Source organism: Theropithecus gelada, chromosome 14, assembly GCF_003255815.1.
Source record: "Theropithecus gelada isolate Dixy chromosome 14, Tgel_1.0, whole genome shotgun sequence".
Lineage (NCBI taxonomy): Eukaryota > Metazoa > Chordata > Mammalia > Primates > Cercopithecidae > Theropithecus > Theropithecus gelada.
The window spans coordinates 77,309,381-77,324,479 of NC_037682.1; the positions used below are offsets into that span (position 1 = coordinate 77,309,381).

The following is a 15,099-nucleotide window of genomic DNA, read 5'->3' on the forward strand; positions in this document are numbered from 1 at the left end:
CTTAACTCCCTTTGTCTTCTGAAGCTTCACCAAAATATCCATGGAAGGAATTTTAAGTAACAATAATAGGTTTAAATGAGAAGATATTTATGCATTGTATAGTAATGATGGTGAGATTTTCTTATATTGACATAATGAATTTTGCTTTGCAAAATGCTTTCTCATTGGTTATTTGATCTGAATTCCCAGGGAGAAGTGACGAAACAGGGGGAAAAGTCCTATTTCTACTATGAATTTTAATACAATGCAGTTTTATAAAATTCCTTTTTCAAAGCATATGTGTGTGTGTGTGTATATATATATATATCCTTTTATTTGATTCTCCTTGGCATATAGTTTTTATCTCCATTTACTGATGAAGATAGTGAGACTCAGATGTAATAGGACTTTCCGTAAGATCATTATCAATATAAGTGCTCTTTATGGAGCACTTATATTCCTAGGTCCAGGAATTGTACTCAGCACTTTACATGGCTGATAGCTTATTTATTCTTCACAATAACCTTATGGGGTAGACACTATTATTACTTTGACATTTTACAGATAAAAAATCAGATAGGTTAAATAATTTGATGATGGCCATGTAACCAGCAACTCGCAAAAGCAAAATTCAAACAGAGGGCTTTCAGATTACTCTTGATTGTTCTGCTATGCCAAGCAGCCTCCTTCCTGGCCCAGTGCTGTTACTGTAACACTGTTAGTAATATAAACTTACTTTCTTTCTGTCTTCAAGTTAGAACTGCAGATTTCAGCCCAGCAGTTCAAGTTCTATGGAGAAAATACATACACATATACTTAAAGCAGAAGTGAGGAGGATGCTGTGTCCATTTTTTTTCCACCAAAAAAACCCACAAATTAAGCAGAAAACTCACCATAATTGGGAGCTAAAAATCAGTTATTACAGTGTTGGAAGACAGGAGAAGGGCGATATGCACCTCAGTATAGAATATTGTAGAATAGAGAGATGAATTACTTATAGTTCAGCAAAACACCTAAGAAACAAACAAAAAAATCAAACCTCGGAATAGATGCTTCTTTTAAAATGTTTTTAAACAGGCCATTTATTTTATATTCCTAAATAAAGATTTCCATCTTGTTTCAAAACATCACCAATCCAACACAGAATAGCCATATTATGACTCTGTTCCTGTCATCTTATGATATCAACAATATATTACAGGTTAAAATGCTATGGGATGTGAAGGATCAGGGTGCTGATTTACATTTTCCAGAAACTTCATATAAATCAGAGTTTAAGTTGAGCAGCTAGAATTCTATCACACATATGCTGAGGAAGTAAGAAGACAGATCTCTTTCCACCAGGCACTGGAGATGAAATTTCAAAAAATAGTAGGTGAAACTTGTATTTAAGATCTTCCCAAGCTGAATGCAAACAAGTTGATGTCACTTTCTTTCCAGACAAGAAAAGTCTAAAACTTTTACCTCCAGGTCTTTTAAACTTACATGCTATTAAAATCACATCAAAGTTTTGCTTCAGAAGCCTATCTGACTTTGTTTCAAGGGGAAAAGCAATCATTGAGAGGCACACTGTAGGGACTCCGTGAGATTCAAAACAACGATCCCATTTTTCTTGCTAGCAACCTTAATACACACTAAATATGTAGCTGTAATAACGAAGCCTGTGGAAACAAATAGTGAGTTCAACAGATCCAGGAGAAAGTAAAATATTTCTAATTTCTAAAAACAGGATATTCTGTATGCCTTTTGGGAAGCTCGGATCAACTCATTTTCATGCTCAAAACTTTCCAATGGTTTCTATTTCTCTCATAGTAAAATCTTTCCAATAGCCTCTAATGCTATCCCTTATCTGTCCTCCTCTTTGATCTCACTGCAGTTACAATGGCTTTTATAAAAAAGACAGGGTAATAATGGATGCTGGTAAGGATGTGGAGAATGGGGAACCCTTGTACACTGTTGGCAGAAATGCAAATTAGTTCAACCACATTAGAGAATGGTATGGAGGTTCCTCAAAAAACTAAACTTAGAACTTCCGTATGATTCAGCAATTCCACTGCTGGGTATATATCTAAAATACAGAAATTCAGTATATTGAAGAAGTATCTGTACTCCATTGTTTATTGCAGCACCATTCACAATAGCCAAGATATAGAATCAACCAAAGTGTCTATCAACAGACGAATGGATAAAGAAAATGTGGCACATACACGCAATAGGAATTTACTCAACCAAAAATAAAATCCTGTCATTTGCAACAACATGGATGGAATTGGAGGACATTATGTTAAGTGATATAAGCCAGGCACAGAAAGACAAATATCACTTATATGTGGAAACTAAACAAATAAAATGTACACATGCAGATGGAAAGTTGAATGATGGGTACAAGAGTCTGCGAAGGTAGTGGTGGAGGGGAGAATAAAGAAGAGATGGATAATGGGCACAAAAGTACAGTTAGATAGACAGAAACAGATCTAGTGCTCAGTAGCACAATAGGGCAGCTATAATTAATAACGTATTGTATATTTCAAAATAATTTAAAAAGTGGAATTAGAATGTTCCTAACACAAAGAAATGATAAATGCTTGAGGTAAGAGACAACCCAATTACCCTGATTTAACCATCACACATTATATGTTTGTATCAAAACATCTCATGCACCCCATAAATATGTATAACTATTATGTATCCATAATAATTTAAAATAAAAAATTAAAGAAAAAACCCAAAAAATGCACAAGTTGCTAACATCAGTTACCTTGCATGCAGGGAAGATAGAGCTGATACAGTATAAGCAGGAAGTCAGTGAAAGGGGATTCCACAAAAATAGAAAAATTGTTTTTAAAACAACTGTATTTAGAATAAAAAGTATATATTTATCATTTATGCTTCTGTGCAATATATATGGGACCATGCATCTAGAAGTTGAATAAAATAATGTTTTTGAAAATGTATGGTCTTTCATAATGACATATGCACCCCCGTATGTTCATTGCAGCACTATTCACAATAGCAAAGACATGGAATCAACCTGAATGTCTGTCAGTGGTAGCCTGGATTAAGAAAATGTGGTACATATACATCATGGAATACTACACCGCCATAAAAAAGAATGAGATCACGCCCTTTGCAGGAACATAGATGAAGCTGGAGGTCATAATCCTTAGCAAACTAACACAGGAACAAAAAAACAAATACTGCATGTTCTGACTTACAAGTGGGAGCAAAATGATGAGAATACATGGTCACAAACAGTAGAACAACAGACACTGGCACCCACTAGAGGGTGGAGGGTGGGAAGAGGGAGAGGATCAGAAAAAATAACTATTGGGTACTTAGCACCTGGGTGATGAAATAATCTTACAACAAACCCCGGTGACATGAGTTTACCTATATAACAAACATGCACATGTACCCCTGAATTTAAAATAAAAGTTAAAAATCAATTAATTAATTACTTTTTTAAAAAAAGAAAATTGAAAATACCAAGGCAATGAAAGCCTAGAAAAAAATACAGGGAAATAGTTAACTAGTCCTAGAATGAAGAAAGATAAAGCAAAGAAGAAATAATGTTTTTAAAAGTGATAATTTTATCACATAAAAACTGAAACTATTTTGAAGGTTAAAAAGTACTATAAGCAAAGTTAATAATAATAAACAAACCAGAAAAAATAACAATTATGACAACAGGGTGGCATGTTTCATAAATAAACTGCTCTTGCAAATCAGTAAGAATTCTAGTACTGCTTAGAAAAATAGACAAAGAGCTTGAATGGATCATGAAAGAAATATAGATAACCAATAATCATAAAAAAAGTTGAGTCTGAATAGTGAACACATAATTGCAATATAAAGCATTAAGTAAGACATTTTATCTATTAATTTGACAACATATTTTAAATAATAAAATGACAGTACTAAAGATATAGGCAGATTGGCCTTTTGAAAGATGGCTGATTTGTTCTTCAAAACAGCTTGATAATTTGTATCCAGAACCTTAAAAATGTCCATACCCTTGTATTCAATAGTTTCATTTATAAAATCAATCTTAATGAAACAGTTAGGAAAAAAAAAAAAAAAAACCAGCATTGGCTTATACACATGCACATCCATTACAGCATTATTCAAAGCAGGAAATTGAAGATAGCCTAAATTTGAATGAAGATCTGCTTAAATAAGTTCCAAATCATGGAATATTCATAGCCATTAAAATATTCTCCAAAACTGTTCAATGTTATGATATGGATAAATACTATTAGTGTAACATTCAATGTAAAAGACATAAAATGCCCTACATGGTATTGTCCCAATTTCATGTACATATATTTGTACAAAAAAGGACTAAAAAAGTCAAAATAATTACTCTTAGGTGTTAAAATTAGGATGATGTTTATTTTTATGCTTTTAAGTACAATTTTACAAAGTTGATATCTATTATTTAACAAATTATTGTCATGATTAACTTTTTTTTTTTAAGTAACTAGGGTGATAATTAGGCTCTGTCCTTCCCAGTTTATACATCAGCTCTGAGTAGGACAGAAAGTATATGAGAGGCCTCAATATTAACAATACAAACTCAGCAATCAACATGCTATTGATTGGCACTAGGATTCTATGTAGCTTCCAAATCATGGGGTTGGCTACATGACTCCAATCTTGACAAATCGTGTGTGTGGATATGTACTATTACCTCCCTTCAAAGTATTGACTGCCACTTAAAAGTATCCATTGACTTGTCCCTGTTAGCCCTTAGCTATGAACCTGAGAAATGCCTCAACTTGCCTTAGCCTTTGGTAAATGTTGATTGTAACAGTAGTGTCCAAACTGTTTGATTCCATAATTCTATCTGTAAAAACAAGTTGATCATACAACTCTAATTGCTTTATATTTATTTTTTAAATGCATTACTACTAATATATAAGTTACTCAAATACAGAAAATTTTAAAGAATGTGATTAAAAGAAATGGAAATGGGAATTCTAATATTCTGTTCCTACACCTCAACTGATCATTTTATTCTTGCCCCGGGATATGTGCCCTTGCTATGGAAATCAGAATCGTAGACTGCACTTCCCTATTCTACTATCCATCTCCTTCCCCCACAGCACAGGGAACCATGTTCTGAAACTCCAGAATGCCTTAGACTTGAGTCAACTCTAACTATGACAATATTGCTAACATAACCCACTCAAACAATAGAAAGAATCAGGTCACTCCCATGCCCTATTTTACGCTTTGGAAAAACTGAATTTTCATATATGAAAATTGTATACAGTATGGTATAACTACATTTCTATTATTGTTGTTGTCATTTGTTGATAATAATCACTACTACTACCATTACTTCTTTACTGGACTAAGTCCTAGTATTATTCAGTTCTTTTGGAAGTTTCAACAGTATACCTCTGAAGATTTTTGAAGTCTGTCATGGCACGGAGCAAGAAGGGATGTCTTCTCCCATTTCTGTAAAACTTGATTGGCTTCTTCTATCTTCTGCTCACAACTTTTTTGAGAATTTAGCAATGTCACCTCGTAAAATTCTTGGATATCTGTAAAGAAAATGTAAAGAAAGCATCAAAATGTCATGCATGACTTCATAAATAGCTTCTGCATATATGTCCATATATTGGCATACACAAATTTTGCTGATTAAAAGAACTGCATAAATATATCCCAAAGTAAAACAGAAGAAATCCTGAAAAATATCTTTTTACCTGCATTTAGAATGCTTATAGCAGCTTTATTCAGAATTACAAAAACTAGAACAAATCCTTCAAAAAGTGAATAAACTGTAGTAAATCCATATAATAGAATGTTATTCAGTAATAAGGAATGAGCTATGAAGCCAAACAAAAACATAGATGAATTTTAAATGCATATTGCTAAGTGAAAGAAGTCAGTCTGGAAAGGATACATGCTGTATGATTCCACCTATAGCCTCTGGAAAAAGTAAAACTAAAGAGACAGTTTAAAAAAACCAATGTTTGCCAGAAGTTCTGAGCAAGAGAAGGAGGTTTGAATACATAAAGCAGAGGATGATGAAAATATTCTCTAATAATACTATAGTGTTGGACACATAACATGAACCATGTGTCAAAACCCAAAGAACTCAATAGCACAAAAAGTAAACCTTAATGTAGGCAAATTTTTAAAAAATCATGTAGGAAGTCAGAGGATCCCAAGATGAAATGCAGACTGTTACAAAGGAATGTAACTGTGTTACAAAGGTATAAAATAACGTCCATGAAGTCAACAGGAAAAAAAAGTACTAACTTAAGTAACTTTGAAAATGAACAGACTATAAAACCAAAATCAAAGAAACTACACAAAAGCATCATACTCTAGTTGGTAAACTTGTGTCCTGTTGGGTACGGATGAACAATTCTGAAAACACAATACATGTATACTAAAATTGAACAATTAAGCGAATGGATGGTAGATGATGGGAGCCAAGTTTCTTACTGTTTTATAGAAAGTTACAGGCAAGTAAGGTTAAAATGATTCATATGATATTAGATGAGAGTTGGAGACATGTTTAGCTTAATGTAGATATAGATGAATACATATAAGAATATTTACAGACATGTATATACACAAATCAGTTATACACACATATATTTCCTTGCTCCATCTGCTGAGAGGGCCTAGAAGCAATGATGCCACAGTAATAATAAACAAAACTAGCACCCTGATTTTGGCCTCGGTGCAGCATTGGTAAAAAGTAATGAACACTGTCATATTAGATTAACATTGAGGGTGTCTATATGCACTCAAAGTTTTCAAGAGCTACAGGATAGAGAGATAGATAAAAATACATTTAGAAATAGAAATGAATATGTATCCGGACATTTCCCAGCTCTGTCATATATAATGCCTTGCTCTGTCTCCTGAGAGGACCTAGAAGCAGGGACATCCCAGTAGCAACAAGCACACTCAGAGTTTAGATCTTGGTTTGCAACACTATTTTCCAACAAAAGAAACCAGAGTTCTTTGGAGAAATGGTTGATCCTAGGACTCCTAGGTAGGAGACATAAGATGAGTATGGACCATCTTATAGCCCCAGCAAATAAAGAAACAGTCACCAAAGAAATAACTCTGCTACAATGGGGAAATATCGAAGAAACAAAAGAACCACATGAAAGAGCTGCCAAAGATGGCCAAAGCTGGAGTGATTTGAGCAAAATAAAAAATTACCTAGTATTGGATTATAGCGCCAAATATAAAATAAAGGGATGAGTAGGAGGGATTACAAAAGGGTAAGAGGAAACTTGTAAGAGTGATGTGTATGCTACTATCTTTATTGTGCTTATAGTGCATATATATGTCCAAACCTATTAAATTATGCAGTTTATATAGATGCAGTTTATTATGTATCAGTTATGCTTAAGATGTATATATGTATCAATAAAGAAAGCCAAAAGACAAGGTACAAATTGAAAGAAGATAATTTTGCAGCACACAGACAAAGGAACAGTATCCAGATATGAAAAGAAATACAAATCGAGAAGAAAAAGACAAGCAAACTAAAAGAAAATAATTGGTAAAAATTATGATCAGGCATTTCACAGTAAAATAAACACATGTCACAGACAAGCCTAGGAAAGAATCCTCGACCTCATTGGTGATAATAAATACAAACTGAGATCATAATCAAATGCCATTTACATCAAAAATATTGTCAAAAATAATTAAGTCTCACAGTACAAGGACTAGAAAAAGACATTAATTCATGGTAACTTATTTATTCCTAGCAAGTGCAAATTGCTATAGCCACTTCAGAAAATAATTTAACATTTGTTTATCCTATAAGTCAGTATTTCTACTACCCAGTACACATCCTAGATAAACTGTGGCACATATGCACCAAAAACAAACCAAAATGTTCATAGCAGCACAGATTATAGTAGCAAACATCAGAAACATTCCAATGTCCATCAAAAGTGAAATAGATAAATTGTGATATGTTCTCAAGATGGAATTTATGGAGCAGTGAAAATGAATGAATGATAATATCACAAAACTATATATCTTAGAAAAATAATGTTGAGTGAATAAAGTAAGTTTCAATATGAAAAAATTTTTGTAAAGTTGAAAAATCTACAAAACTGAACCATATATTTTTAAGCATCCATGCATATACATATAACAAAACAAATAGACAAAAGCAAGAGAAGACATGAAAAGATGTAGTTACTTCAGTAGACAGGGTGGGCAAGGAAGTGGGATAAGGAAAGTACATATGAGTAGTTGCAAGTTAATGGCAATGATCTATTTCTAGATGTCAGTAGCAATTTCAGAAATGTTTCTTTTGTTATTATGCTGTGTATATTATAGATAAATTGCATATATTATTTTGCATGAATTGTTACATTTTCATAAATAATAAAGAAAAATTTTGTGTTTCATAAATATTAAGATTTACAGAGAAAAGTTAGTAATCCTTAAATTTTATGTACAGCTACAGCTTTATTCTGCCACTAGCAATAAAGTAACTGTGAGGTCGTGTCTGAAAAATGTGTAAGAACAGAAGGTAAAAGCTATACAGATATACATCCTTCCCAGATTTTTAAAATAACATACAGGCTGGTAGATTACTAATTCGGTTGACAAAAATCAGAGGAATAAGTAATATAAAAATATAAAATCCAGAAAACAAAATATGTTTACATCATCTTGCCTCATGTATTAATGAAGAGAAAAGAATTAGCTGGGCATGGTGGTGTGTGCCTGTGGTCCCAGCTACTCAGGAGGTTGAGGCAGGACAATTGTTTGAACCCAGGAGGTCACGGCTGCAGTGAATTGTGTTCATGCCACCGCACTCCAGTCCTGGTAACAGAACAAGTCTCTCTTTCAAAAAAATAAAAACTAAAAATAAAGGGAAAAGAAAAAAAAAGAATTTCTGTAAACATTTCTGCAGCTACAGTCTCTTAAAAGAATGACTTGTAATGAATAAAACAATTTTTGTAGATAGTCAAATTTCAAGATTCTTTTCCTCTGCATCTTTTTAAAGGATATAAACAGTTTCATGAGCAGTACTTGTAAGTCACCAAAATTTGAAACACTACGTGTACAAATTATTCAGAAAAGAAAGGATATTTATCATACTCGTGCTATGCATTTATATCAATAAGCTGTACTTTGAAACATAACAAACAGTGATTTGATCACATTTAGAAAAACCCTGGGGACAATATTTTTAATATTAAACTTGTAAATCTTCATTAATTTATACCCCTAAATGTGACGAAGTGTTCAAAGTCTATTTCACTGTTTTGTCTGCTTATTCTCCATGCCTGAAGCAACTACTAGAGAGGAAGAAAATAACCATGATTAAGTCAAAGATGACTTAAATTTGATGATAATTCAATGATCAATGCCAAATTTCACTTTTGGTTAACAAGCATTATTTTTTAATAATTGACATATATCCCCTTGTCACTTTCCAAGCATCTCTCTTTTATACCCTCTTTCCTCACCACCACCACCACCATTCCCACTGCCAGAGTTCAGGCCCTCAACATCTCTTGCTCACACTCTTCTCTAGGCCCAGATTCCCTTTCCCACACTTAGAAATCCTCCTTCTCCTTCAATGCCCAGTTCCAGTTCAGTCTTTGTAAAAAAAATATTTGAAGTCAGAGATCTAAATATGAAATGTCATCATCAAGAAATTATTTTTACTAAAACTGGGTTCAATTGAGTAGGTAGTAAGAACACCCAAGCAACTGCCATCAAAAAGAAAATATGTTTGGAAATTTGTGGGGGATTCTCTTCTTACAGCTTCAACAAAGAGATGGTAAAATGTGTTAAGATATATGTCTATGCTTCTTCCAACATGCCTTGTTCCCTTACCACATACCTGCTTTGAATTCATCTAGACAGTATAGCACAGTTGATCTTGCTATACTTAATGATGTTGCAAATTACATTAGGCTTTTCTGAACACTTGGTTCTGCTTAGGGAGCTAGATAAATGCTCATAACCACTTTCCTTATTCTGTATCCAAATCCCATACTTTCTCTTCTGCAAAGTAAAATACTGCTGCTTTCTTCCTGTTCTAACAACATATTGCTTGAATCTGCTCAATAGTTATTTCTCTTTCTGCTTTATAGTAGAAATAGTTGTTCACCCACCTGTCTTCAACATTTCAATTCACTAAGTAATTTTTAAGTGCTAAGCAAGGCCCTCAGGAATGAAGACAACGTCCTATCCAGTCATATATTCTCTAGTATCTAACATTATCCTTAAATTCAGTAAGCACATAATGAATTCTTGGTAATTTTCATTTGTTTGTATTCCCTCTTTTTAAGGTTCAAACAGAAAAAAAAATCATTAAGTGAAGTCAAATCCCTTCTCACTCAGGAATGCTAAACCCTGCATATTGTTTAGATTACATTTTTATGTGACTTGACTCCTTGATTTAATCACAGCACCTAGCACTTTTTATTTTGCACATTCCCTACTCAAATATAAAAGTATTTGCCACCTCTGAGGATATACAAAATAAATTCCTCAAATTCTTGAAGACGTGTCTATTTTGACGTCAAAATTTTTAAAGAATAGTCTATAAATTATTGTCAAATTTACAGGAAAGTGTTACAAACTCTAATGCACACAAAAATTACCTGGGGACATGCGGCCTGAATTTCTGCATTTCTAATAAGCACCCAGGTGATGTCCATGGCTTCTGATCCACTAGCAACATTGGACTTCAGAAACAGCATCTCAGGGATAATAATTTCATGCTCTCAATTCAAATAGCCCTTTTGAGTCACTGCAATCCTCTTCTTCAGAGTGAAAAGCAGGATTAAAGGGGGGAATGGGGTGAAAGATCCCCATAATAGAAGGAAGATGGCAAGAGAAAAACTCTGCCTATTGATTCATAAACAATAAGTACTTAGTGGGGATATTATTGACTAAACTGATTTAGATTGAATTCATTAGAACTTAGCTGGAAGAAACTGTATTTCAATCTTCTGCCTTTAGGATCCATTAAAACAAAAGAATTGACTTCTAGGTGATAGCTGAGATAGCCCCTATTCAGTCCTATCTCTCTCTTTTTTAACCCACACTCCTTAAAAATGAGGTCTGGTCTTGGTAATAATGATTCTGACACAGTTAGGTCTTCAATTGTCAAACAGCATGTTGAAGGAAATTCATAATAAATAGGACTGTCTTTTCAAGCACATCCTTAAAAACTCAACATATACTCAAAATATTTCATCTTCTTCCAAGAAGAAACACCTAACATGGTATACCTATTTCAATGATGCTACTATTTCCTCAAAAGACACTTAAAACTCCTCTTTGAGATATACCTTCAAGCATTTGATGAGATTTGTAAGGTCCTTGGAAATGGTAAATATTTTTCCCTTGAAGGGAAGTTTGCTTTTCTTAAAATAACCAAAATTCACTAGGCAAACTTTAAATATAAGTAATGGAAAAAAGGATTTTTTACATGACTTAAGAAAATATGATTCTTAAATCATGAGACTCTTTTCTTATGTGACTCATGAGTTGCTCTGCAATTATCTACTTAACCACAATAAAATAAAAAAGTAACTAGAATGCTGAATGTGTAACATCTTTACATACTTTTCATCTATTATGGGCTAGAATAAAAGTGACTGGGGAAAGGCTTTTTGCACTTCTTCCTATCCCAGCCTTCATGCTGCCAGGCATAGTATTATGGGAACAACTGCAGTCACCTCTGTACTCTGCCAATTAAGCAGAAACCCCTGTGGAGGTTGTTACTGTTGATTCATTTGGTTTTTAGTGATTGGCATATATGGCTATAGCTCACCAAAGCTGGTTAATCCCAAAAATTTACCAAAATCACCTGAGGATTCTCTCCTTTTCTTCTTCTTCTTTTTTTTTTTTTTTTTTTTCCAGACAGAGTCTTGCTCTATTGCCCAGGTTGGAATGCAGCAGTGCAATCTCAGCTCACTGCAACCTCCTCCTCCTGGGTTCAAGCAATTCTCCTGACTCAGCCTCCCAAGTAGCTGGAATTACAGGTGCCCAACACCATGCCCAGTTAATTTGTGTATTTTTAGTAGAGATGGGGTTTCACCACGTTGGGCAGGCTGGTTTCGAACTCCTGACCTCAGGTGATCCACCGGCCTCAGCATCCCAAAGTGTTGGGATTACAGGCGTTAAGCCACTGTGCCTGGTCAGGATTCTCTTCTTACAGCTGCAACAAAGAGATGGTAAGATGTGCTTTAAGACATATGCCTTATGCTTCTTCCAACATACCTTGTTCTCTTATTACATACCTGCTTTGAATTCAGCGGGACAGTATAGCACAGGTGAGCTTACTATACTTAATGATGTTACAGTCTTGGTGTTCCATTAAGCTTTTCTGAACACTTGGTTCTGCTTAGGGAGTCAGATAAATGTTCATATCGAATTTCCTTATCCTGTATCCATAGCCCATACTTTCTCTTCTGCAAAGTAAAAAGTTATCATTCTCCCAATCCATACGAGTCCAAAACTACTAGACGCTGAAGCACAGAAGTGGAATTTTCAATAAAGCCTTTATCAGTGTGGTAAATGTCCTATCTTAGGCTTTGCACCAAGGAAAGTTTCTTTAAGAATATTACCTAGAACTAGAGGAATAAAGTTGAATATGAGGAAGGGACTAAAGTTGAATGTAGATAAAATAAAAATATAAATTTCATAGCCTAGACCGAGTGAAAGCAAGTACCAAGTAAGGGAATAAAAGAGGCAAAACAAGAATGAGTGCAAAGCCCGGAGTACAAGGACTAATGCAAAATGGAACTCAACAGATGCTGAACACATAAGACCAGAGAATGAGCAAATGCTCATATCCAAAGGGTCATGGAAATTCCACATTGTTCTGATATGATTGGGCTTCTTCTGTGCCTAGACGAAGCACAACCGAAGGAAGGAGGAAAGAAGGAAGGAAGGAGGGAAGGGAAGGGAAGGGAAGGGAAGGGAAGGGAAGGGAAGGGAAGGGAAGGGAAGGGGAGAGGNGAAGGGAAGGGAAGGGAAGGGAAGGGAAGGGAAGGGAAGGGAAGGGAGAGAGGGAGGGAAGAAAGGGAGGGAGGGAAGGAAAAGAAAGAGAAGAGAGGGGAAGGGAAGAGAAGAAGGGGAAGGGAAGGAGGGAGCGGGGGTGGGGCAGAGAGGTTATGAAGGAAATCTTGGTTTCAAAGTACTTTCCTCTATTAAAAAGAATCAGGACTTTTTGGAGAAAGGGCTCACAGGATGAGAACAAGGAAATTATGAATCTAGCACATCTTTTTGTACTAGAAAGGAAGGAAGTGCTCCAAAATCACAGGATCATATCAAAAGGACATGTAAGCCAGCTTGAAGGGGCTCTTAATGACTAAATCTGAAATAATTTGAGCCTTAAAAATCAATTAATAGTCAGGAGATAAAATTTTTTTAATAAAATAATAATCCATTAGTCTATCCTGATATAGATAAATTAGTGATTAAATGAGGGAGAAGAGAAAGCTCTTCCTTACAGAATTCCAACTAATAAATATAGAAGAAATGATGGAATTATAAAATCATTGAGGGATGCTGCAACTAGTAGTAAAAAATAGGACAAGAATGTGGCATTATATAGCCTCATAGTATCTCCCCACCAATTAGAACAGAATGGGTCAGGCATGGTGGCTTACATGTGTAATCTCTTTGGGAGGTGAACGCAGGAAGTAGGAGCAACAGTTGAGCCCAAGAGTTTGAGACCAACCTGGGCAACATAGTGAGACCTCATCTCTGCAAAAAACAAAGATATACTTATACAATTATCTTTTTAAATAGTACAAACTGGCACCAGGAGCCTCCTGTTATTATACACAAAGAAGAACATAGCATCATTTCTGTAATATTTCTGCCCAAAATGCATAAGTTGAATCTAATCATAAGGAAACATCAGACAAATGCAGATTATAAGACATTCTACTAAATACTTGGTTTGAAATCTTCAAAAATGTCAAGGTAAGAAAAGAAAGGCTTATGAACTATTGCAGATTAAAGGAAACTAAAGAGGCATGACAATTAAATGTTATGTGTAATGTAATGTAGATCTTGGACTGAGGAAATACAACTATAAAAGACATTATAGAGATAACTGCTGAAATGAATATGGACTGCTCATTAGATAATAATATTGTACCAATGCTAAATTTCCTGATTTTGATAACTGCACTATTTATGTAAGAGAATATTCTTGGTTTTAGAAAATATATAAGTATTTAGTGATCAATGTGCCTAATGCCCCCAACTATTCTCAAATGAGTGAACGGCATCAGGCACTTCATTAATAAGACACATGCAAAGCTGAGCATGGTGGCTAACGCCTGTAATTCCAACACTTTGGGACGCTGAAGTGGGAGGACTACTTAAAGCCAGGAGTTTAAGACCAGCCTGGTCAACATAGTGAGAACTTGTATCTACAAAAATTAAAATAAACTGATATGCATACTTATGTATATATGTGTATATGTGTGTATAGAGATATATAGAGACACGCATATATAGAAAATGATAAATAGAGTGAAATGTAAACAATTGGTGAATCTGGATAAAGTGACTATACAGTAGTTCCTGTACTATTATTATAACTTTTCTGTAGATTTGAAATTACATTGAAATACATCGCTTTGAAAAATGGTAAAGTGACTAGGAGGTGTTAGTGATAAGTATGGAACTGGGAAATATCCAGTAACATTAGTAAAAAAAAAAAGAACTACAGAAAAGAGACTCAAAGAGGAACAAAATATACAGTGCAGAATGTCATGGAAGAGGAAGAAGATCAGATCAACGGGGCATATGTGAGGTAGTTTAATTATTTGGAGATAAAAGCACAAGCTCTGAAGTCAAACAGAATGGCCCTGGCTCTGCTGCTTACTAAATGTGTGACCTTATGCAAGTTACTTAACTTTTCTAAACCTCACCTTCTTCACCTATAAAATTTACATATGTAAGTACTCCACGTTGTTGAATAGTTGTACAAAACATAGTAAATGGTAGCTATAATATTCTTTGGTTAACATATCATCTTCCAACAATACTGTGTACACAGGCAGTCTCATTAAATGTTGTATACCTGAACAAAGAATATGCTCAGCCAGGGGTCATTTCTTCCATAACAGT

At 34.4% G+C, this 15,099-nt stretch overlaps 1 protein-coding gene across 3 annotated transcripts in view; it reads right to left on the reverse strand.

The window, feature by feature from the left end:
* The window catches only part of DLG2 (discs large MAGUK scaffold protein 2), a 2,171,029-nt gene that overhangs the window by 1,791,429 nt on the left and 364,501 nt on the right, over positions 1 to 15,099 (reverse strand). For all 3 annotated transcript variants that reach the window (XM_025355445.1, XM_025355443.1, XM_025355446.1), the window contains one exon: positions 5,383 to 5,528. In XM_025355445.1, coding sequence (XP_025211230.1) covers positions 5,383 to 5,528 — 146 coding nt within the window. The remainder of the gene's footprint in view (positions 1 to 5,382; positions 5,529 to 15,099) is intronic.